The 26,851-nt window shown below is 35.5% G+C and overlaps 1 protein-coding gene across 1 annotated transcript in view; it reads left to right on the top strand.

The window, feature by feature from the left end:
- The window catches only part of GLS (glutaminase), a 163,255-nt gene extending 140,196 nt beyond the window's left edge, over window positions 1-23,059 (top strand). The window contains exons 10-15 of the mRNA XM_089105393.1: window positions 5,120-5,278; window positions 10,606-10,782; window positions 14,093-14,224; window positions 16,979-17,133; window positions 20,547-20,687; window positions 22,800-23,059. Coding sequence (XP_088961519.1) covers window positions 5,120-5,278; window positions 10,606-10,782; window positions 14,093-14,224; window positions 16,979-17,133; window positions 20,547-20,687; window positions 22,800-22,947 — 912 coding nt within the window. The 3' untranslated portion in view covers window positions 22,948-23,059. The remainder of the gene's footprint in view (window positions 1-5,119; window positions 5,279-10,605; window positions 10,783-14,092; window positions 14,225-16,978; window positions 17,134-20,546; window positions 20,688-22,799) is intronic.
- Window positions 23,060-26,851: the final 3,792 nt, after the last annotated feature.

The following is a 26,851-nucleotide window of genomic DNA, read 5'->3' as shown; positions in this document are numbered from 1 at the left end:
ATGTGAACTCGGCAGATGATGCGAACTCACTTGCCTGGTTCAGTTGAACAACGATGCGGTGACGTCATACTTTCGTACTTTGGTAGATCTGATGGCTAACACCGACAAGGCGTTGGCTTCCTCCTGACACAAAAAAGCGAAGCGCGCACTCATAGCCACAAAGTTAGTCTCAGAGCGCCTTAGGATGATTCGGCTGCGAGCGAATGTACAAAACATCACGGTCATCAGAGTGTATTCCCCCGACTCCTCAAGACCTGATGAAGAATCTAACACCTTCTATCAGCAACTTCAGTCTCTAACTGATGAAGTCCCAAAGAAAGATCTCCTCGAAGTAATGGGTGACATAAATGCTATCGCCGGAGAAGCCACACAGCCTGACAGTGATGTCTTAGGCAGATTTGGTCTTCGAAGGCAAAACGCACGTGGCGAGCGTCTACTTGAGTTCTGCAGGGATAATGATCTCTTTGTTGCGAACTCAATGTTCAAACATAGAAAGAGAAGAAAGGCAACTTGGATATCATCAGATGTAAACACGATAAATCTGACCGATTATGTCCTCATCTAAAAACGGTAGAAGTCGTCTGTCATAAATACCACCACCTTGCCTGGAGGAGGCTTCGATTCTGATCACGTCCTTGTAATTAGCACATTGGAAAAATTCTCACTAAAAACCCTTTTTGTAAAGAAAAATAAGATCCCAAGATTCCGCACCAATAAACTGAAAGAACCCACCACACGCACCACTTTCCTGCAATCGCTAGAAGAAAGTCTTGGTCCTGCACTTGAGTCACTCCCGTCGACCATATTCCTGACATCTTAGATGTCCTAGTTGAAAAACTGAACAAAGCACTCATAGATACAGCTAACGAAATCTTAGGCCACAAACCTAAAACAGAGAAGTCCTGGATCACAGATGAGATCCTAGATCTTTGTGACCAAAAGCGACAGGTTTGCAACAAGCAGGACCGAGAAAGTAGAGACAGGTATAAGTGCGACTCCTGTGAAAAGGATTTCAAATCAGGAAATAGCCACAGAATGTACAAAACAGTCAAAGAACTATCGACGAAAAAGCCCACCGTCGCTGCTAGCGTCCTGGACAAGGGCGGTAAGCTCCTCAGTGACAGCGAGGTTATTAAAGACAGATGAAAAGCCACTTCGAAGAGAAACTGAATCCGTTCCTTACCTGCAACTCTACTGTGCTATCGGGATTTCCCAAGATGGAATGCGACCTTAGCCCCCCACCTTTACTTAGTGAAGTAAAAGAGGCCATTCACAGTCACAAGAACAATAAAGCCCCAGGCCCTGATGGTATCCCTGCCGAGCTACTTAAAGTTGGGTCTCCTCTGCTAAAGGCCTACTACATAAAGTGGCTTTTGCCGTCTGGTCAACAGGCCATTTCCCAAAAGCATGGGCGAAGGCAGTCATTGTACCGCTCCACAAGAAAGTCCCTAAAAACGACTGTGAGAATTACCGGCCCATAAGCCTTACAAGTCATCCAGCTAATGTCGTAACAAGGATCCTTCTAAACCGAATCAGAGACGTAACAGACCATATCATCAGCGACTATTAGGCTGGTTTTTGCCCTGGACGGTCTACCACCGACCAGATGTTTGTAGTGAGGCAACTCGCAGAAAGGTGCCTTGAATCTGGCAAAGAAATCCTCCAACTATTCATTGATTTTAAGCAGGCCTTCGATCTAGCATGGTGAAATGGACTTTGGCATATACTAGCCCGCTATGGCGTTCCAGAAAATATAGTCAACATAGTCAAAAATAAGTACGACAATTACCGTAGCTGTGTTCAAACCCCAGAAGGCCAAACAGAAGAGTTTGCTACAACTTCGGGCGTGCTACAAGGCTGCAGACTTTCACCGCAACTTTTCAACTTCTTTTTACATGCCATACTCTTCCTGCTTGAGAACAATCTAGGAGTGACGGTTAACGGTACAGACATTGATACCCTAGCTTATGCTGACGACCTCGACAAGCTAGCAGAAACTGAGTCCAGTATACACGCCCAGGCCTTCGAACTTGAAACAACCGCAAATAGCTTTGGTATGTTCATAAACCCAAAGAAGACCAATGTGATGCGCACCACAAAAGACCCAAACCCATCCCCTGTTCATGTCGTAGTAAGTGGCGAAAAAGTTGAATCAGTGACCAAGTTCGTGTACCTAGGGAGCCTAATATCTTCAGACAACAACTGATCCGACGACATAAAACGAAGACTTGCTCTAGGCAGTGCAAGCTTCAAGAGACTACTCCCCCTGTTTAAAAATAAACACCTATCTCTGCAACTGAAACTTCAACTTTTTTACTCTAATCATACCTGTTGCCATGTACGCCTACGAAACGTGGACACTGAAAGTCGAAGATGAACGCAGAATTTCGGCTTTCGAAATAAAATGCCTCCGACGCATTGCCAGAATCACATACCAAGACAGAGTCTCGAACGAAGACCTTCGGAAGCAGCTGAAGCTGGAAACTACTATTCTCCAATAAGTGCGCCTGCAGCAACTTAGGTGGCTGGGCCTCATACAGCGAATGGAGAACTCGCGCCTGCCAAAAGTTGCCTTCGAAGGAAGGGTACACGGTAGACGCTCACCTGGAAGACCTAGGAAGAGATGGCGTGGCAACTTCGGAAGTGACCTCTTATGCCTTCTGAGACAAGCTGACGACCGGGCTTTGTACAGGAAACTGATCCAGGAACGTGTGAAGGAGATGGCCCCAACGCGACCCTTGAGGACGTCCGGGACATAAGTCAAGTCAAGTCAATTAACCAAAATCTTCAAATGTTGGCCCTAATAGTTTAACTGGAGTAATTTCACGATTCTTGTAACCTTAAGTATATTTTTTAATGTCTATTGTTTACCTTGAAAAGGTATACAAGCAAGTAATGTTGGCACTATAAAAATTAATTTCTTTTTTCTTTCTGATTTTCAAGTTAGGCTTCCATGGCCTATATCCCGCAGCACGCTTCTCAAGTTGGGCGCTTTTTTCTCTCCTCATGACTGTATATCTATGCAAATGCATGCTATACAATTAAATGTTTCCTTTCCAATCGTTATCTTTTATTTAACAGTATATGGAACAAATATCCCTAAATATTCATTGTTAAATGGTTAAAGATGTGTTATAGAAAATGTTTCTGGCAGATCGTAATAAAGGCTGTTTGTTGAATAATGTTTGTTTCCAACAATCATTTACCGTAATATCCCTTTTCGGAGGATCGTCGTATTGATTTCAATATTGTTCGGATCCTTCCTTGTCTCTTCCAGACCGAATCTCTTGAGGAGAAAACTCAAAAGGATATTAATCTTAGGATATCTGACATTGCCAGCTATTAGCTTGGAAATGGGCGTTGCCAACAAACCATTATAGTCATAAAAGGTTAGAGAAGCATATATAGTATGTTCAAATTCTCAGTATTTGAGGTGTCCGTGCTCAGCATTGAAACCTTAATTTTTATGGTATTGATGCGTGAGCTCTCAAGAAAAATGTGGAATATAGGTTATATTTTTCCCAAAAGAATCATTTTCTAAGTCGTTCTAAGAGTGAATAACAAAGATAAGGGTAACTAATGTGGTTCGAATTTACTCAGTAAAATAATAGTCGTTGAAACAATAGTTAGTTTGGACATGTGTTGCTTGTAATAGGTTATGATTTGCCAAAAGCTACACTTAAGCTCATCTGTAAGAGAGAGAAAAAAATTTCAGGGCAAAAATTTAATCTGACAAGTCAGTAGGTAACACTATAGCGTTGCCTCTAGTAAGGGACCATAAGGCTTCAATATATTTCTTTTCCAGAGGCACTTCATATGGAAGGAGCAATCGTATAAACTTCGGAGGGGTCATTTGATCATAAATTGAAAGTTCTAGTGCCCCTTTTAAGACTGAAAGGGCCCTCCTTGACAATCTTTTCTATTCTTTGCCCCCTTAACACTGATAGGAATCTTGAAAAGCCATTTTATTCAAAATAATCGCAATGTATAATAGCTATGCCTCCGGGGATTCACAGTCCCCAGGGCAAGGAATATAAATTATGCAATTCGTCCATTTTTATGTGCAGGATTTATCATTGGGAGAGGGGAATGTTTAATCCTGGGTCTGTTCGAAAAGGCTAAGGGTATTCAGGTGAAATTTTGGGGAATGGTGAGGGGTATGTTGAGCTAAATCTAAAGAAACTATCTGCAACCAAGCTATCAAAAAAGACATCGGCAATATCCTAGGAAAGGATAAGGGTATTAAATTGAAACTTTCAGGGCCGCTACTACTACTACATGTCATACCCTCCACAGACCCTGGAGAAAAGTTTGTAAATGATGCAAAGTGCTTATTTTTTACATACAGGATTTATCATTGAGAAATAGGGGGAATGTTTGATCATGAGTTTGTCAGAAAAGGCTAAGGGTATTAAGACAAAACTTCAGGGAATGCTGAGGGTACACTATATCCCCTCAAAAGACACTATGTGCATGCATCCAGTTTATCAAAAGGTAATATCTGCAATATCTTAGGAGTGGCTAAGGGTATTAACTTTATACTTCCAGGACCACTATTACTACTACTATTACTACTACTTTGGCTGCAACTGAGACTGAGACTACTTGTGACTGCGACTATGATTACTTGGGGCTGCTTCAAATGTGAATACTTGTGACTTGGACTACCTCCGTCGGAGACTGGAACTTTTGGCCTATCCACTATGTGTATTTAGGCTATTAACAGGGTATATCAAAGGGCAGTCTGGTAACATCCATCTATTAATATGCTAGTAACTTTTGGATTATATGTTTGCAATGGTACTGGCCCTTCCAAAATAACGGAGTATGATTTTGTTTGTTTCAATACTTATCTTTCAAAGCATTGGCTCGCCCAAAAGAAAGATTCGTGGCTTATGAATAGCCCTCTTTCCAAATGTGAAAAATTTAATAAATGAAAAAAAACTTGTTTTATGTGTACCTGTCACCCCTTTTGGAGTAATTTTAACCCCTCCCAAAATGCTTCCAAGCTACAACTTGCCATTTTTAGGTGTAACTTCATCAATATTCTGTGACTTGTTAGTGTCAAGCATAGATCTGTTATTTAGATTATTATTTTATTTTTTTTCAACTTTTGCAGCGTCTCTCTGGCAATGAATATATAGGATTCAATAATGCTGTTTTCCTCTCAGAAAGAGAAAATGCTGACAGGAATAATGCTCTCGCTTATTATATGAGGGAAAATAAATGCTTCCCAGAGAAAATCAACTTAAGAGACTGCCTAGATTTCTATTTCCAGGTACGTTTTCCTGTAATTGTTATTCTGTTATCTTCTTTTTTTACTTAAAAACCCGGTAAAAAATTAAACAATTTCTTAGGCCAAGTTGCCTTTCCATTTACAGCTAAAACGAACTGAAAATATAGAAAAGTACTTGTCATTCATCGATAGCACAATAATGATGAAGGTCGATGTCGATGTCGATGTCATTTGTATATCTAATTCACTAACAATAGCACAAGTCCGAATGTTTCGGTTTCATGTCCGGAAGCTGTTATGAAAAGCAAAAAAAAAATTTTTTTAAACTAACCTTACGTACACAAAATATGTATGGTAATGAATATATAGGATTCAATAACGCTGTTTTCCTCTCAGAAAGAGAAAACGCTGACAGGAAGAATCTGAAATTTTTTTTGTTTGCCATCTGTTTCTTCAAATATTTTCCCCATGTTCCACTATTGATTTGAAATTTAAAATTGGTTAATATACTCTATGCAGCATTGCAGTTTCTGGAACTGGAGTTCAAAAATTTTTGAAAAACATAAAAAGAAAAGTAGTTCATTTGTGCTTTAGTTTTGTTGTTAGGATTATAATTAAGTTGCGATTTCTTTTTATTTTTTTTTTATATTAAGCCACACTTAATTGTTGCTGTCGTTGTTTTTTGGCAATATTAATATTTGTTTTCTTTTCTTGTAGCTCCGTTCTTTTTGCAAACAGGAGTTCATTTGTAGTTTAGTATTCATGTTCAAATTATAATCGATATTTTTTTTTTTTTTTTTTTTTTTTTTTTTTTTTTTTTTTTTTTTTTTTAGTGTGCCACTCCTATTGTTGTCGTTGTTTTGACAAGGTAAGTATTGACTTTTGAAGGTCTCAAAGCCTTCCCTTACGTATATGCCTACTGCAAAACTTTCTCTTAGTTAAATGCTTATTATCTAAGTAAGAACTAGTTTTTGGGTCCTAGGGTCACTGGGGATTTTCAACCATACAAATGGAAAATCATTGCGCGATTTTGGCTAAACAAAATACTACATACCGATAATTTTGCCAAAAGCCAGGAAGGGAGTATGCAGACAGAAGGGTTTAAGAAGAGTCGCTATCCATTTTTTTTCTATGCGTGCCACAGCAAAAAAGTTTTCAGCCGTTTGAAATTTTGAAACTGGTTTATCTCATGAAGGAGCTTTTTACAAAATGAACCGATGCAGCTTACATTCGTCAACTCTTCAAGAAGTGTTGAACAGCGTCAGAAAGAATACCTACCGTGTTGGGGTCAAGAGGGGATTTTCTTGTCGTGAACCAACTTTATAATAACACTACTAAGATAGGAACAAAGGGAAAACAGAAAATGAGATCACAAACTTAACCGAAATCACGAACAGAAATGTCGTGTTAAAGTAGGCGGCAGAACTTTTAGATCTGAAAATTTTTCTATTTAGTCCCAACGGATCACTCACTGTTTTTGTAGAGACAGTGTTTCCAGGAAACATTTCCTGGAAACTTTTAGATCATTCACTGTTTTGTAGAAGTAGAAATGATCAAGCAGAAGTTCCCAGAAAATTCTGCGATGATGGAGAATTCTCCCCAGTGACTCGGAAAATTGTCTCAAAAACTTTTATGTCAGTTGTCTCCCATTTGCTTATCCTAGGCTGTCTGGGTGCGGTTGAGGATTTATGTGTGAGAGGACTTTACTCGAATCGGAAAAGAGACTAAAGCCAAGTTATCACACTTCGATGTGTCTCCTTCCTTAAAAAGTTTGATGTGTATGTTTTTTCTCCATTCTTCTGGAATTTTCTCTAAATTCCAAATACGAGCAAAGAATGCAATCTACACAGTGATGCAGGCACCTAATGAGGTTTTCATTGTTTTCGCTGATATCCTAAAACTGCCTGAAGCCAGCGATGGTTCTGGCTTCTATTGTGCCCGTGGCAAAATCTCGATTCCCCCCCCCCCCCCTCCTCCACCCTGTCTCACACAAAATATTCAGGCCAAATTTAAAAAAAAAATTCATTTATTAACCAAATTATTTTCAATTTATCAGTGAATTAGTAACTTGTTTTTTAATTTATTGTTTAATTTATTTAATTATCATTAGCCCTTTTAATTTAACTATTTTTTTACTATTATATAACTATTTTTCTTTTTGTTTTATTAATTAATTAATAATTTATTAACTATTTTCATTTATTAACAGCGCCCTATACTTTATTAATAAGATTTCAAAAATTGGAAAATGATTATAACTCCTTAGATTACTTGTTTATATTTTGAGCCCCTAAAATTTCTGCACCCGTAGCAAGTCCCCCTCCCCCCTGTGTCCATCCCCTTAAACCGCCTCTGTCTGGAGCTCTGCCAATCTTTAATTTGCAAGCTGCTTGCGTCAGTTTCTTAGACAGTCGTTTTTCTGTATTGATTTTAAGGTTGTGAGAAAGAGGTCATATGAAGGATTTGGAGGAATTATGAGCGTTAATAAAGGGAGCAAATAATGAAGGTCCAAAAAAATTGCAACGGACCTGGCGCATCTGCATTGGCCTCTGGTAGTTTGATTTCGGTATGAGTTGGCAGTTGTAGTCATAATTATATTACTTTTGTCCATTCTTGTTAGGTTTTTAAGTAGTTTCTCTTTTTTCCGAAACGGCTATGTCCTCAGACAAATAAACTTTCAAATGGGGATAAATCCATTTATTTAGACGGTGAAAAAAAAACAGGATATTTCAATCACATATACAGTGACTGTTTTCAGTAGAAATACTAAAATAATAAAATTGAAACTAGCATATTTATATACAACAAAATAAATAACTTTTCAAAATATAATATTTTGACCGTATTTCTACTGAAGACGGTCGCTGTGTATGTGATAGAAATATCTGGACTTTTGTACCTTTTTTTTCACTGTCTAAATAAATGAATTTATCCCAATTTGAACGTTTATTTCTTCGTTATAGAACGGCAGTGAGGTCTAAGAAAACAATACCTAATTAAAGGTGTTACGTCGAAAATACGTCGTGGCTATGTCCTCTTTTCTGTTTCATAAAAAGCGTTTGAAATTAAAGGTTTTTATTGTTGTTTATCATATCATAGATGCCTATAATCGCAATAGCCTACATTTCATAATAAACATTCAAATTACCTTTCTTGGTGTGAAATCAAATCCTTTTCTTTCTTAGGTTTTAAGTAGGAAGTAAATTCTTTTGATTAGGCCTGCTGAAAATGAACTCAATTTTTGTGCCATTACTTTTCATTGAAATTTAGCTTTTCTAGTGGAATTTCAGTTGCATACTGTACTTACGCAAACATACGGTGTATTTTCATTGACAAGATAAAGTATTCATTTAAGAGATAAGAATATGTCTTAAAAGTGACTGACTGTAAATACTAAATTAGAAAAAGTATGAATTGTTATAAAATGATATTTCTACATAGAAAACGTTGGAAATCAAGGAGAAAATATTAAAAGTTGATCCATTAGACTTATTGGCCAAAAGGGGTAGGGAGTAAAAAGAAATCAAACTACAAATTTTTAGTCTTAAAAACCGAAAAACTTCTATCCGAACTGCTAATTACCTTTACGGGAATCTTCATATGACAAGATCTCAAAGTCTTTTGATCTTCACATATTGTGTATTAGAAAAAATTTGAACTTTTAAACATGTTAGAATTCAATATCAAGCGTCCTGAGGCTGCACAACCCATACTGATCAGAGCTTCATTCTTGGTAATGGTAATGACGGTAGTCAAGTAAGATTTCTAGGGTTTATACCTACTCGTTGTGTTTTCAAAGGTACATCTTCTTAATAGAATATAAGAAATACCGCCTCCCATTAAAGGGAAGTAACGCATTAGGGAAAAGTGGAAACAAAGTATGATCGGAGAAAGACGATGGAGCGAATAGACATAGCCTGCTTTGTTTGGGGTAGGGGAAACAAATTCAATTTTTTTGTAAACTGTCACGTGGTGACATTTGAATTACTCCAACCACCTTGTGGGATGCCTGACTCCCCATAACGTCCCTTATTACGCCATTACATTGCCCTTAATAGGCCTAAAGGAATCGCTAGATTATTGAGAAAAGAAACCAAAAAAACAGGAACCTATAAAAGCATGGTTTTATTGTCATTTGTTCCTTTTAAGCCCACAGGTTTGTAAAGGAATTCCACCGTAAAATTGTTATGTTGATTTTGAAGTAATTTTTAATGTTTTTTATTTACTTCTTAAAAAAAAAGGCACATACAAAATTAAAAATATCCAGGGAGTCTTAACTACCAAAGAGCAAGGTTCATACAATGTTTTTTTTACCTTCGGAGGAGGAGCCTCCGAAATGCCTCTCCTCCATGATTGCTTGAACTAAAAGACACAATTGAAAGTAATACATTGCTTCAAATTAGGCCCAAATATTCAGCTACGCAACGTTTTTTTATCATTTTTTTTCAACATGGCAAGGTTATTTTTTATGAATGAGAGATGATGATGTTGCCATAAGTTGTGCTTTAATGCCATCTACTTTGGGCCAAACAAAATATATTTCGTCCCCGAATGATGTCAGAAGAGGTCATGAGAAAGAATTTAAAGGAAATTTAAACTTCATTTGAGGGAATAAATAGAGAATCTTTGAATGGGTAGGGATGGAGGAAGAGCGTACGCTGCTTTGTTGACCTCAAGTTACGTGGTGTCGCAGTGAGTTGTTAGCAATAGCAGTTGCAGGTCTTTCTATTGTGGGTACTTGCATGATATACCACTGACCTAATATTCTTCTAATGTGTTTTTCTGACTCTCAGTCTTAATGAAATATACCTAAGTATAATTAAAATATAATGCTTTAGAAACAAATTTGGGCTATATGTTTGAACATTAGGGGGGGAGGGTAAAGTATAGCGGATCTGCCTGCCTAATGTGTTAAGTACATTTATTCTGATTTTATGTAGTAAAAGAATTGTTTTCTACCTTCGCACTGTCCAATATTTTACCCCCCACGCCCCCCAAACCCTAACCCAACCCTAATGTGCAAATATATAGCCCAAATTATATATTTACTATCTACTCTGTCACTGCTCTTTGTCTTGTCTCACGCTAAGCTTTGTCTTGTCTTTACGCGAAACTAACAAAAAAAACGACTTTGCAATGCGTCAATGAATGAACAACTTCAGCGGAAGGGGGCTTATCATACAAGTACCCTGTTCTGATTTGAGAAAGTGTTCCCGCAGAAAAAAGCCTCTTTTTGAAACTCATTTAAAAGTACCCAGCTTATTAATTTTGTAGAAATTTTAAAAAGTAGCTTTTTGAGATTCTAAGTCAAATCCGAAGAGAAACTGAAGTTGATAAAGGAAAAATTGAAATCTAATTGTTTTTTCTAGTGTTGTAGTATGGAAGCCGATTGTGAATCAATGTCTGTGATGGCATCCACGTTAGCTAATGGTGGAATATGCCCTATTACTGGTGATCAAGTGCTAAAACCTGACGCAGTTAGAGATGTCTTATCGTTAATGCACTCTTGCGGAATGTATGACTACTCTGGCCAATTCGCCTTTTCTGTAAGTTTTTATTTTCTCTTATTCTCTTTTCTTTTAGTTGTAGTTTATTTTTCTTCGGTTTCTTTTTTGTTTAGTTCTCATTCGTATATTACAGCGGAGTACTAAAAAGGGGGCAGTCCCTTCCATATGCGGAATAATTTCTGTTTGCTTTAAGTTTTAATGTCACTCCTTACTTTCATTTGAAAAAAACTTATCTGCTTCTCCTCAAATAATACCAGTTGACCTCTTTTTGTTACAAAATTGCGCACCTTGGAGGGAGAGTTTACGAGAGGCGCGAAGCTAAATCTATATTTAATGCTATTTTTAAACAAAAACTAATAATCTAAAACTAATAATAATCTTTTTCTTTCGTTCTTTTTCTTTTGTTTATTTTTTATTTAGTGTTCCTTTTACTCTTATTTGGAATTTGCTGACAGTGGAAAAGCTGAGTAAATAGAGGTATCTCGGCTCTTAATGGCCTCCCAGAATGTAAAAAATTATATAAACCTCATGACCCCCCCCTTAATGGAATCGTCTGTGCTGACTAAGCTGTTGCGCACTAAGCGATGTTAGGCCCACCGAAGGTATGAAGGAACAGTGTCAAGAGCTGTTACGCTCAACGGTATCAACGCTGAGGCGTTGATACCGGTTTCTAAACCGAAGGTTTAGAAACCGAAAAGTTCAATATAGGCCCTTCAAGGCCCCTTGATGAGAACTGTTTTATAAACATATTAGTTGAACCAAATAGCATTATTATACTTTTCCATATGTAACAACTACTATTAATATTTATATAAAAATTTACAAACATCAAAAGATGCAAAAATGTTAGATATTTGTCATTATATTTTTATCATATTAAAACATTGTTAATTCAGTTTATAATGTAGTGAATTTGTAATAAATCATCCACAATTGATTGTCATAAAGAAAGAATATCGAGCAAAAATGGGGTTTTTAAAGGCCAAATGAAAATACTGACAAAACACAACAAAGTGAATATTTCGAGGGGACGACAAACCCCTCTCTTCTTCAGCGCGAAACGAGAAAATATAATCAATCTGAGTGCCAAAGAAAAAACTAACAAAATAAAACGTGGAAAGTCAATGTGAATGTGAAATAAATAATGAAAAAAAAATATTAAAAGATGAATAAAATTCAATAAAAGCCCAAAATTTTACAATTTTACAATTAAAACCAAATACCTAACAACAATAAAAGTGAGTCCTTCACCAATATCCGTGATTTGCAAAAAAATCAAAATTGAACCGCTATCGACGAATACTAGCGAATAATTGAGAAATAAAAGAAAAACATTCATTCACTCAAACCAAACGAACCAGCAATTGGATGAGTTGGAGAGCTATGGGAAAGTGGTAAAAGATTTATATCTGAGACTACTAAAATATTGGCTTCTCTTATGAGAAAACCGAAATACGACTCATTTATTCTTAAATCACCTGAATCCCTGTTCAAAGCTAGACCTAAATGTTGGTATTTATAAATCTCAACAGCTTCTCTGTAGTGCTGGACAATGCCTTTGGCATGCGATATTAGGCTAGCTTGATTAAATAAAATTTATTCGCTAATATCCGTCGATGGCGGTTCCAATTTTTGGATTTTTTGCAAATCGTGGATATTGGTGAATGACTCACTTTTATTGTTGTTAGGTATTTGGTTTTAATTCTTGTAGTTTTTGGCTTTTATTGAATTTTATTCATCTTTTAATTTTTCGTATTTTTCATTGGCTTTTTCACATTCACATTGACTTTCCGCCTTTTATTTTGTTGGTTTTTTCTTCGGCACTATCATTGATTATGTTTTTGGGTTTCCTGCTGAAGAAGAGAGGCGTTTTTCCCTTCGAAATATTCGCTTTGCTGTGTTTTGTCAGTATCTTCATTTGGCCTTTTAAAAACCCCATTTTTGCTCGATATTCTTTCTTTATGTTATGTCAAGCCAATGTGGTTTAAGAAATTATCTTCATAATTGATTGTGTTCTTTATAATCTTACGCCTGTGGCCAAAAGTGATAAGAAAAAGCGTCAAGATGGTGAAACTTTACGGTCAGACTGTTCCTTTAAGTTTCTTACAAAAAAATATGGACAAAGATCTGAATGAAAATGAACTGAAAGTTTTTCCTGGCGTGATACTGTTGTCATTTTTGTAGAAAATACCAATAAAGAAGAAAATATTGTAACAGTTTATTTGCTTACCAAGAGTTTATTTGAAGTACCAAGGACATCAAAATGAAACCATTTTTTGCTCTCTGGACCAATCTTGGGTCCATTCATACCTGAAGACCCCTATTTTTTAAGATTTTCTTTTGATTGTTTCAAAACTGTAAAGGATTTGGAACAGTACCGTATTTTTTTCAGTGTTGCCACGCAGAACTGTCAAAACGACCAAATATAGGTTGATTAAATTTGGCAACTCTTTTTCATCCGTAAAGGGCTGGGCACACGTAGCTGATTTCAGGAACTGATTTCCAAATCAGCGCCGATTTTAAAGGAAATCGGCGTCGATTTAAGGTTGAAAAATTTTCAGCAGATTTTCAAAATCATCGCTGATTTTGAATTTGATCATCGCCAAAAATTAGGGATGCAAACAAATAGTCAATCAGAGTTATCTCTGGTGAAAGACCCGACTACACTGATCTTGATAATTCATCTAAGAACTAATCTAGAATTAATGAAGTAACTATTAATAGACTCTAGTTGACTGTTTGTGTTCATGAATTTTTGTTTTGAAAATTTTGCGCAATAAATGTTTCTTAAAAGCTGTTTCTTAAGGGCTTCTTAAAAGCCCTTAAAAGCTAAAATACAACATATTGGTTCTCAGAGACAACTACACCTTCAAACAAAAGCCATACCTCCTAAGCTATTTGTTGTCATATGTTTTTTCCTTTTTGTTTGGTGATTTTTCACCAACCTCACATTTTAAATTAACAGAACTTTCCAATGTTGTCCTTCTTATTATTATCTGCACAAGTTACCGCGTTTTCATTTATTTGTATTGAGCTTTTTGGTATTTTTGTAAATTTTCTAGTTTAATTTTTTTTTTTTTTAATGACTATCGTGTATATATAATTGACGATTTTACCCTGTACTTAATGAATCAATTATTCATCCTGTCTATTTAACGTTTCATCTTATCAATTTTCTGTGAATCTTCGTTTTTAAATTATCATTATAAACTATTACAAATTAGTATTTTGCTATTACTGGATTTTTTTTTTTTTTTTTTTTTTTTTTACTGAAATAGGAATTCGGCGAGCCTAGGATGATTCTGGTTGATTTTTTAAATAAATATATTATATATTTATTAATTTTTAGGTTGGACTTCCCGCCAAATCTGGTGTATGTGGTGGTATGCTAGTTGTAATTCCAAATGTCATGGGATTATGCTTATGGTCTCCACCTCTCGATGCGCTTAGTAATTCTGTCCGTGGAATCGAGTTTTGTAGAGTAAGTTGCGTTGATTCTTTTTTCAATCGGCCTTCTATTTATTACGTGGCCGAATATTTAAGCTTTTAAATACAAGAGTATAAAAAATTTTGAAAACTTTTATTATAGAATTGTTGGAGAATAATTAAGATTAATCAAAGCATATTTTTGTTATATTTCCAGGTGCTCTCTCTCTTTTTTCTTTTTTTGTAAATCATCCATGCACTACTGCCATCTTTACAATTGATAAATAAGGAGTGTTACTGAGGGCGCACACAATTTCACAAAGGCTTCTGAAATATTATTTTACATTAGCTTTGATGCTATTTTCTCTTTTGCCTTTTCTTATGTTGGCTTAATTGATGATCGTGATGAAATCCTAAAAGAATATGAAGTGTAAGATTTTCAAATCCTGGATGTTAAAAGTTTCGAAATAAACCATAATGTCTCTAGGCCACAATTAATTTTGTGAAAAAAAAAGGTATATGTTATTTTCATTCAGATAGGAAGTTTATGTTGTATTTTCATTTCAAATACACTTAATATCAAAAGGGGTATATCAAAAAAGGGTGCATCAAATACACTTAGTTCACACAAAAAAATTTGCTGGGATAGACAATATTCATCAATTGCAACGATGAGTAATCTTGGTTGCCATTATGTTCTATAGGTTTGCCACTTTCTTCCCCGTTACTTTAGTGCAGAGTGAAATTGCCTTGTTCCCCAATGATTTGACTTTTTTCAACTCAGAAAAGTCTTTGGCAAAGCAGCTAAAATTGTGGCTACTAAATTATCATTGAAAACTAAATTGTTGTGACAAGCGAAGATTGTTCCTGTGGCAGTGTAGATTTTAGGTAGGTTGATTTTTTTTTCAACTACGAATTCGTCTAGTTATATTTATTTCATTTCGTAAGCTGGTTTCATGTTGTCTGATACGAATAGGGGTCTTCGCCTGGTCGAATTGAATTTCATTTTAATTTTTTTCAAAAGCAAATGCATACAAAGTACGTACAGTATCATAACCCACAATGTTTAGTGGCCGAGTAAGATGGCAGAAAAGAAGAAGTACAAATTTATCAAGTCGTATGTCCAGTCATCGGACAAAAAAAAATTCACAGGATCGAATTGAACTTCGGATTTGTTTTTAATGTATTTAGAAAAAAAAACTAAACTAAGTTCCAGTTCGATTATTTACTGACTCTATGGCCTAGTGAGACAGCAAAAAATGCGAATAAAATGCCTTGTTGGACATATTCAAGGACACATGCCGGATTTCAAGTCGGTCGATACAAAAAAGTGGTTTTCGCGTGGCCAAATTGAACTTCGAATTTAATTTTGTTATACAATACTCGTCCCATCTGTCCTCGAAGCTCGTTTTGGGGCCACTTCTTTCATCAGTCTACTAACTCCTATATGCAATCTTCTGTCAAGCGGAAAAGGTACGGCATGCTCAGTGACGTACTATAGGAATATACTATCGGATAGATATCCGAGCATTTCGAGAAAAGTATGACCCTGAAGCCCCCTCTCTCATACTATTAATGTTTACTTGTTGCTTCTTTACCAGGAGTTTAAAAGTTGGATATTTGTGTTTCTTTCATGCACATATTCATGAATTTATTTCAGATTATGCATACTGTCTCGAGGGGAGGGGGCCAAATCCGAAAAGAGAACTAAAGAACACGGGTGGATGAAAAGACAAATGTAGGAAAATATAGGCTGGTAAAAGATAAGGACAAGATAAGACAAGATTTATTACTGAAAAACGGCTTTTTAGTGCAATTTAGCATCAATAAATAAAAAAAAACTTGTAAAACTAAAAAGAGAATAAAATAATTAAAACAGAAACAATTAGTTATGCGAGCAACAACTAGAAAGCTTCAAATTTGCAAAGTGAACATTAAAATTATAAGGTAAAAACAGTAAGGGGGGGGGGAGGGGATGTGAGGAGATTCACTGATTGAATATGTCAGTTATGTAAGGGGCGAAAGTTTTTCTATATATTTCAGTTGAAAATTTTATTGGGGTAAGGAGGGGGATTTTGTTGAAGAATAATGTGGGATGCGGGGTCGCAGGGGTGACTAGGGAAAGCCTAGTTGTCCGAGAGTTATGAAGGGCATTGTTAGTGAAACGTAAGGAAATTTTTGCTCCCCTTTCCTTAAGGGTGACTAGATTGGCTCTCCGAAGAAGGGAAATACAAGGCAATTTACCCTCATTGAAGACCTTTTTTGGACTGCCTCTATTCTGTTCGACAATTCATTAGAGATGCCAGGATACCAAACAAGATAGGCGTGCTCGAGAGTTGGGCGTACTAATGAGAGGAAAATCCTCAAACAATGCGATTGAGGACATTTAAATTGTTTAAGGAGTTTGAGAAGGGAAAATGCAGTATTTGCACGTTTTAAAATATCATTAATATGGTTATCCCATTTTAAGTCGCTTGAGATGTTAACACCCAGTATTTTCATAGTGGTGACAGAAATTTCAGGGGTGATTGGGCAGAAGAAAGAAGGGGGAGTTTTAAAGAGATTAATAGTTAAAACCGTTGACTTCAAGGGTTTGACTCTCATATCATTAGTCACAGCTTCGTCTGTTACTAATGTCTTGTCGGTATTCTGTCTGACAATTCATTAGAGATGGCAAGATGCAAAACAGGATAAGAGTACTCGAGGGTTGGGCGTACAAATGAGAGGAAAATAAGAAGAGAGGCCTTCTTTCTACATTGATCTAAGGCCATCTACTATATATATTTAATTTGTTACTTTTTTTTTATAGGAATTGGTGAATATCTTCAATTTTCATCGTTATGACAATTTGAAGCATGCTCCCAACAAATTGGACCCTCGAAGGCATAAATACGAGCCTAAAGGACTAAGTATTGCCACATTATTATTTGCTGCTGCTTCTGGAGATATAACTGCAATGAGAAGGTAACTTTTTTAAGTGGAGGGAGCGAAGACTTTGCCTTCCTGGGTAAACTTAGCTCCTCTTACAGGGTAAAAGCAAAGCGTCGAAGTGTAATTTCAATAAGGTTAGAAAATCAAAATTTAAAATAGGATGCGCAAATTATATGTTTCAACATCCTGAGTAGCAACTATATGCAATTAACCCTGCCTACCCTACCTACTAATATCAATTTACCCTATATTCGTAGAAATCCATTATGTTAAAGAATGTCAAGTTTGTCTCGTTTAAGACAAGTCAGTTGAAGGAATAGAGACACACTGACCTTACCATCCAGTCCAACATAAACATCGGATCCGCAAAAATAAGCCAGAAATTCAATTAAGCATTTGGATTATTTATCTTCTTATCTTAGGGATGGATATGTTTCTGTGAATGTTAACCAACAAAAATTTGTCGACAATTTTTTGTATGTAAAAAATACATTTTAGTAGCTAATAATGCATAATTATATAGCATGTTAAAGATATAACAGAGGAAATATTTTCCTGCAGAATGATCGTAGTGTAACCATTAAAAAAAAATATGTATCTTATCTGTTGACGACAACCCAAGACAAGTAAAGTAACGCATTCGAGGGTTGGTAGATCAGCCCTTAATATGCCTAGTATATTAAGATTCATATGAATATGCCTGTTGTCTAGCAACATTCGGTTGCATTTGTTATACATATATATATATATATATATATATATATATATATATATATATATATATATATATATATATGATATATATATATATATATATATATATATATATATATATATATATATATATATATATATATATATATATATATATATATATATATATATATATATATATATATATATATATATATATATATATATATATATATATATATATATATATATATATATATATATATTACAACTTATTGGCAAATGAATTTTGGCCAGAGTGATTGACCACTCATCCCTATGTGTTAAGCCGCCTGAGAAAGGCACCATAACGAACACTCCTCCTCAAGGCCGTCTTTGAGTAAAACCTTTGTTTTACGGCAAAATCTTTGAGTAAAATCCCCTCCAAAAAAAATCCTGGGTACGGCCTTGCTCCTCCTCCATGCTCTCCTCTTTCAATGTTCTGTTTTGACCGACGAATATACTTAAAGGACGAATGTGTTGAAATTTTAACCTATATCTGAATTTTGAAAAAAAAATTAATAAGTATCTTGAAAAATATTAAAGCAAAATTTAAGTAGAATTTAAAAAATCAAGCAAAATTAAAAAAAAATTGTTGCGAAAAGCCCATATATATCCCTAATATTAAAAATACAGTTGGGATGCTAAGTATAATTGGGATAACTAAGTATATGGAGGGGGGAGACTAAGTATAGTTTGGATACAGTTGGGATGCCTACTGAATTGTTCTGGGTATTCGGCTGACTCACAGTATTTTAAACAGTATGCTGTACCAAAAGTGTTGTTCAATTCCGCTTTCTAGCGCTATAATGAGAGAAAGGTTGAGATGGCTAGGCCACGTTTTGCGGATAAAAGATGACAGATGGTCGAAGATTGTCCTTTTCGGCCAACCGACTAGGGCTAAACGGAAAGCAAGTTGTCCGCGGTTGGGGTGGGAGGATGTCATAAAGAAAGACTTAAAGGAAATGGGAACTTCCTGGGAGGGTGTAAAGTGAAAAGATTGGGATGGAAGAAGAGCTTGCGTAGCTGTGTTGGCCTCTGGCGGCTTGGTGCTGCGCTGAGTTGTTAGTAGTAGTAGTATGCTAAGTATAACATGGTTATCCTCCCCCTCCCGTAGTCTCGACATTTTTTTTTCATTTCTTAAATTTCCTATATAATTTGCCTATATATATATATATATATATATATATATATATATATATATATATATATATATATATATATATATATATATATATATATATATATATATATATATATATATATTTTGATATTTTTTGTTTGTGTTATGTTTTATTGATCATCTCATTTTTTATGCAATCAACTCTAATCTTCATCCTTACTCCTACTATCTCTTGAACCGTGTAGTCGATTCACTGTAGGTATACGCTATTTGTATTTGATATATATAACGATAAAATGATATATAACAACCTCAATAGAATTTGATTCTTAAGTTTTCAAGTGAAGCTTGGAAATATTAAATAAAAATACTCGGTATTTGTAAACTGTTTTCGATAGCACTAAAATCAATATTTCATTAACTTCATTCCATAAAATAGTTTGAAATGAAAATTCAATATTTTAATATTCTGTTTGAAACTAACCGAAGTTCTACTAGGTTCACTTTTTTCGCAAGATCCCTCTTTTGTAGAACTTGTCTTAAAACTAAACTTTCTCTTTTCTATCACTTATGATCCTTTAAATTTAAGTTGAAAAAATTGTATAAGGTTCTTCTTTAAGCTTATCGTTGATTTCGGCTATAAGGTACTGTTTGTTGTAAGGTCTATTACATACTTTAAGCAACAGATTTGGAATGTAAATCAGTGAAAAGGAGCTTAGCTTTTTTTCTTTCTTTTTTTTCTACTTTTTTAGGACAAATAAAAAGGTAAAGGTAAAAACCCTCCAAAGTCATTAATAAAAATTCCACATACCATAAAATTGCTGTAGTCTTTAGATTCCATTGTTAGTTTCCAACAAATGTTTTTAGAGATAGACAGACCAATAGGCTCTGCTGAATTTTTTTCCAAGTTTTTATTTTATTTTTTCTTGAAAGGTCAATTGTATACTTGAAGCCACTGATGTTGGGCTGCAAATCAGTGAAAAAGAATGAAGATTCTGTTGTCATTTTCTACAAAGAGGCTGTGCCGAATTATGTTTTTACATGCTTTTAATCTAATTTTCTGCCCAGCAAAAAAATTTCTTCCGTTTACGATTCTCTTGCCCCGATCTGACACAAAACTTTTGACAAACATTGCCAGTAAACATTGTCAGATAATATAATGATAATATTTTTGGCTTCTTCTTTAATATTATGGTTGATTTCAGCTACAAATTACAATTTGTTGAAACGTCTATTGTGTACCTAAAGCAACAGATATTGAAATGCAAATTAACTAAAAAGAGTTGAGTTTTTTTTTCTTGAGTTCTTTTTGTTTAGGAGAACTGGGAGTGTTTGAATCTAATTAGAGTTTTTCATTAAGATTAAACAGCCCTCTACTATGTTCCAGTGCCAAGCTATCTAAGGAGAAAGGGGAAAAAGATGGCGTATATGCAGAATATCGTGGTTCTTAGGACTCTATCCGACTCTATTTTTAGGAGTTATGGGTTATAGTAGTTTTACTAAGGAACGTGATCGTCTCTTACTAGGTTGCTAGCTACCGCTGCAACCCGGATAGCGATGAATCATTTTACAAATTAACACTATTTTCTAGGTATCTTCTATCTGGTTTAGATATGTCATTATCTGATTATGATAGCAGAACTGCTCTTCATGTATCTGCTGCGGAGGGACATTTGGAATGTGTCCAATTCTTGCTTCGTCATTGTAATCTATCTCCTGAACCTAAAGATAGGTAATTATACAACTTGTTTTTCCTTGTCTATTTCCTAGTTTTTCCTTGTTTATTTCCTAGTATTTCCTTATTTATTTCCTAGTATTTCCTTGTTTATTTCCAAGATTTTCCTTGTATATTTCCTAATTTTTTCTTGTTACACTTTTTTTAGATTTTGACGATAATACGTCAAAAGATTTGGCTTTTTATGCTGATTTTAAATATACAAAATTCATTAAGTTTAATATTACTCACCAAAGCTACAACGCTGAGAAAATCCGCCTGGTTGTTGAAAAAGGGGGGAAACGCTCCAAAAAGTCAAGCGATCTTAATAAAATTACGCCATCAGATTCAGCATATCAGAGAACCCTACTGTGGGGTTCAAGCTCGTATCATATCAAGCCCATCGTCCTAAAAGATCGGAAGAGGGCTAATTTGAACAGAAATTAGAAATTCTAGTTCCCTTTTTAAGTGACCAAAAAGATTGGAGGGTAAATATTCCCCCTCCCACAGTCCTTATTCTCGAAAAGTATCCAATATAAATTTTGAGATAGCCATTTGATTCAACATAGTTGTAAGATCCAATAATTATGCCACTGGGGATGACCTGACCCCCGCATTCCCTGGAGTAAGGGCTGTAAGTTATGCAATCTGCCCATTGTTTAGATGTAGTATTTGTTATTGGGAAATACATTTGATTTTTGGGGGGATAATCTTCTTCGGGGAGGGGGGGGACGGGGAGAAGTTTTTGTGAGGAGGAAAGCATGGTAGGGGGGATTTCCTAACATGATTTTGAAAATGGTCGTAAATTAAATGAAAAAAAAGTAAAGAGCACCATCAAAACTTAAGACGAACAGAAATTATTCCGTATGTGAGATGTGTTGTGCCTTCTTCATTCTTCACTCTTTACCTTAAAGCTTGACTTTTTGCCCCTATTTTTTAAGATCAATTCCTGAAACAGAAGGACCGTTGAATTTGAATGAGGACTATTTTTGATGAACTTTAGTGTAAAAAGAGAGAGAGAGAGAGAGAGAGAGAGAGAGAGAGAGAGAGAGAGAGAGAGAGAGAGAGAGAGAGAAGAGAAGAGAAGAGAAGAGAAGAGAAATGCTACCCCCTCCCTCAACCCACCTCATATATGGAATGATTTCTGTTCATTTTCAGTACATCAGATGATACATTAGCTACAAAAAATAGAAATAGTGGCAAAGTGTGTATAGTCATTTATATGGCTTTATCGCCGTATGCTGTACTGCTGACGTTGTTAGATTTAAACATTTAGCTTTTTAAGGTTATCAATTGTTTTGTTACTGGTCATGGCATTGATTGATGAAGTGTGTTGGTCTAACACCCTTATCACTTTTCACAATACACTGAAATTGGGAGCATATACTGAATTGGGAGCATATTCGCAATACACGGAAATTGGGAGCATAGGAAAAACAAGAAGCAGGACAAAATTAAACTGTTGTTACTGCTCAACACTTCTTAATAATGCTTAGCACAGCTGAAGAATCATTTAATTTTTTTTTAAGATTGTGAAGATTGTGTCTTGGAGTGCGACATTTTCCATTGACAATTTTCTTCTCACTAAGTTTCATAAAAGGAACCATTTCAGCCTGCACCATCACATAATGTATGTAAGAATGTGTATGAAAAAAATCCCGACCATTTTAACAGTTTTCGTCTCTCTCTCTCTCTCTCTCTCTCTCTCTCTCTCTCTCTCTCTCTCTCTCTCTCTCTCTCTCTCTCTCTCTCTCTCTTGTCTCTCTCTCTTTCTCTCTTTCTTTGTCTCTCTCTCTCTCTCTCTCTCTCTCTCTCTCTCTCTCTCTCTCTCTCTCTCTCTCTCTCTCTCTCTCTCTCTCTCTCTCTTTCTCTCTCTGTCTCTCTCTCTCTCTCTCTCTCTCTCTCTCTCTCTCTCTCTCTCTCTCTCTCTCTCTCTCTCTCTCTCTCTCTCTCTCTCTCTCTCTCTCTCTCTCTCTCTCTCTCTCTCTCTCTCTCTCTCTCTCTCTCTCTCTCTCTCTCTCTCTCTCTCTCTCTCTCTCTCTCTCTCTCTCTCTGTGTTAATCAACCGTTATTGACTAAAACGAACTCTTACCTTTTTGAAGGAGCCCTTACCATTTGTCCTGTTTCCAGGTGGAATCGTACACCTTTAGAGGATGCTACCGAATTTGGGCACCAACCAGTTGCCGAATTTCTTCAAGCATTTATTGCACAACAAAAATTGGAGCAACAAAACCAAGGCGTTGCTGCCGACGATAACGAAGAACCTGCCTCGGCTTAATTTTAATCTTTTAAATAACTGTTTACAGCTAGTCTTATTTTATGAATACCGGTGTAGTTTTATTGTACCGTCTTATCATGTAATCATTTTATCTATATAGAGATTAATCATTTTATGTCTTAATTAATCTGGCTGTCCATATAGAGATTAATCTATGTAGAATCTGTATAAAGATTAATCATGTTATGTCTCAATTAATGTCGATAGAAATTCCATTTTTTTTTTTTTTTTGCAAGAATTCTGAAAGGACGCCCCTATTCTTTGTCTGCCAAATATGATCTGTTAACTGTAGTTTTGTGTGTACGAAAAAGCAGCATCTATAAAGCCCGATATTTTTTAGATAAAATGTGAAAATAAGACAATTTCACTAAATAATGAATATTGCAGTGAAAAATCATTGCTCGTACCCTTATAAAAGCTGGAGAAGGCCAGATAGATCTATAAATATGGTTAATGTGAATATGACCGGCCCCAGCCTCCTACGGCGAAGGTAGAGAATCAAGAGATGTACCAGCGCTAAGCGGACCATTGTTCAGCATGCGGAAAACTTTAGTTTTTGTTTTTCTAGCTTCCCCCTCCGCGAAAATTTTAAATTTACACGTAACTAAGAATCTCTATCTCGTTTTGGGAATAGATTTAGATCACAGGAATATATTCCAATCGAAGTATGTTACAATCCAACACATACAGCTTTTTTACTTTGATTTAGTTTACGCTATTTCAGCTAAGACTAATTACTACTTAATTAATCATTAATATATAACTGTTTTTTCATATCTTCAATATCAACTAAGTTTGTCATCTCAAGTTGAAAAGATTTTCTTTATCACATGTTTTAGGCTTTATACAAAACGTTTGTCACTAAAGGGTATACGGCTGTAGGGATTCAATAGATGTTAGAGGACAAAAAAACTTTAAGAAAGCATCAACAATTTGTATTGTATGCAAACTTTCTTAAAGTTTTTTTTTGTAAAGTTTTTTTCAATGCATATATTTTAAAGGAAAAAATTGAAAAACACAATTTGGGTTTTGTAGCTTCTGTCAATGAACATCTGTTTTTCTTTTCTTTTCTTTCCAATGAAAATACCAAAAAGAGTATTTTTTTGAAAATGTCAAAAAATGTTATTTTTTTAAATCTGAGGGGCTAATGCCCACTCTAAATTGTAGTCACTATTTTCTGATGTTTCTCCTTTAGTTGTTCAAAATTACGAAGTTTCTAGCGCACGTTTATCCCATGAAAATAAGTAAGCAAAACTAATCTGAAATTTGAGAACATTTTTCGTCTGTAAAAACTCAAATTTTAACTATCTGTTAATTTCCAAGGAGAACTACACCTTCGTAGGAAAGCTACAACTTCTTAAGTCATTTAGTGCCATATGTTTTTAGCCCTTTTTTGTTACTTTTTCATCCACGTTTCTTTTTATTTAAGTTTTGACACCCGCTAGAGGTTAAATAAAACTCCTTAACTGCATATAAAGGTCGTTTTTATTGAAAATTGAAGTCCCGATTACTTATCTGTAGGACATATAGTAGTTTGTGTTTTCACGAAATCAACTAAAAAAAGAAAACAATCAAACTTCACTTTCACTGTCCTTGGTAAGTCAAGGGTTTAGCGGCAATTAATAAAGAAGTTAATACGGCCGCATGTTTTGCCATAAGAAAAGTTGGTGTGAATATTGGAATTGTATGATGAAGGAACTAAAGTATCTGTCATTAACTATTTAAGAAAATATCTTCGTGTAGTCACGAGACTTTTCACGCTTAACAGAGACTGTTGACTGCCGAAATGAGATAATTTCGTCTTATTAAATATTTTCTTCATTCCCTAATGATAATAAGTTGCCGTGTGTTGTATTCAAATTAGTTAAGCCCCGTTCTGATTGACATCATTCACACTGTCAGCAGTAGGGCCAGCTTTGATTGGACAGCCATCATAGCCTTCGAAATATGAAAGCTGTCCAATCATAGCTGACTGTCCAAAAATGATCCATCTCCGAAAAATGCTGCTGGCTGGATGAATGATGTCAATCAAGACGATGCTTTAATAGAGTATATATCATTCGTACCGTAACCGCTAATATCGTAGGTACCTCGGCTAAAGGTTGTTTTTGATATTTACACTCTTCTGAGACAATTAAAAGAAAAGAAAACATTGGCGAATCTGTTCTCAAAGGGAAAATCATTAGGGAAATGAGGAAGATCAAAGTGTGATAGAGTATACATTCCCTTGTCGATGTTCCCTTTGATAATAGATTAGCAAACAGCATTTAGCAATAACCAATTTTGTAATTATTACAGTCCACTTTCAAGCATGTCACTTTTAAATAACTAACCTTGAGCCGCTGAAATTTAACCGAATTCACGCTGCAAGGGCCGCTGTCAAAATTTCTCTAGTTTGACCCACATAAGAGGCTTTAAATAGATTGTGGCGTAGGAGGAGTGTGCATAGCAGATTTGGCCTCAGGCGGCTCGGTGCTGCATTGACTTGTTGGTAATAGTAGGAGTAGCAAAGTGAAGCTAAGCTAGTGTGTCTTTCTGAGCCACATATATAAGCATAAAAAAACAAAAACTGCGAAAGGCTTACCAGATTACTTAGGCTCCATGGCAGAAATTGTTTTTCAAATAACTTGAAATAACAACTAAACAGAAGATATTTTTGTACGGCAAAATATTATATTAATAATGTGTTTCACGTATAATTTTATACGTACTGTATATTATTTAAATAATGTAGAGAGAGGTGTGCAACAACAAGCTAGAACATGATCACCTAGTGTGGAAGGAGTAAAGGTTAAGTGTCCATTACCAGCGCGCTGCCCATCACCCGAGCACAAATTCGTTTTCAGTGTTTCTTGGCGAAATTTTAAAACTTTTCGCGTTTCTTTTTGTGGGTGGCTTTAGATGGTTTACTGATGATATTTACTTTGAGAGAATTAGAAATCAGGTGGTAAGATTCTTCACATGAGATTGTACGTTTCTCGAATATCTTGTGTGTACTTTAGAATGATATTTAGTTCTTCAATATATGAAGATTGCAAGTCGAACTGCGTTTATTTTAAGTTAAGGTCGTGATAGTACCAGCCTGTCCTAGCATGTGTAATATTTCAGGCTTTCAAGCAGATCACAGGGCAGTGATGTTTTTATTTTTCGGGACAGGAGAGATAGATAAAGATGCACAATTTCGTCAATACGTTTCTCGAAGCTTTTTTCATCTCCATCTTTTGCCGTCTGTTTTCTGCTGGACGTAGATACAAGGTTTTGCAGTTCTAGAATGTCCGTGCTAGTTTTGAGCTATGGAAAACCAGCGAAATCGCTTTTTACTCCCTGTAGCAACTAGGTTGTATTGTTGAAAGAAGGTTGTATAGCAGAGGGGTATGGCTACTACTGCTAAAAACTTACTGCAGCACCAAGTCACCTGAAGCCAAGACAGCTGCACACATTCCTTTTATTGAGAGTCTCATTATTTATCCCCTCTCGTGTAGTTCTAAGTTCCTGTAAATCCTTCCTTCTTTTCACCCTATGATCCTTTTCTTCCCCCATTTGGTTACGGCCTGCATTTTGTTTGGCCTCAGATAGATGGGCAAATGAAGGGCTGTTCTTATTTCAAATCATATTCGTATGTAGATTCTAGATTTTGGTAGGGAACGGCTAAGCTGCTGTATTATCTTGGTGTTTTTAATACTTGTACTAGTCGATAATGGCACTATTAGCTTACTATCAAATTGGAATACATTTACTGTAAACATGGAATGTTTCCTGTATTTTGATATATCAGAATTTAAGCTGTCAATGTCGCATACATTTTCTCTAATAGTTTCTATTAAAACAGGCCATAAAAAAAAATGTAAAAGAAAATTTTATTGTTGAGACTTATCACGAAGCTTTTAAATACATCACCGAGCAT

The sequence above is a fragment of the Artemia sp. Qi Xiang Cuo genome, chromosome 19, assembly GCF_049724085.1.
Source record: "Artemia sp. Qi Xiang Cuo chromosome 19, ASM4972408v1, whole genome shotgun sequence".
Lineage (NCBI taxonomy): Eukaryota > Metazoa > Arthropoda > Branchiopoda > Anostraca > Artemiidae > Artemia > Artemia sp. Qi Xiang Cuo.
This window is presented reverse-complemented; position numbering and strand designations above follow the sequence as displayed.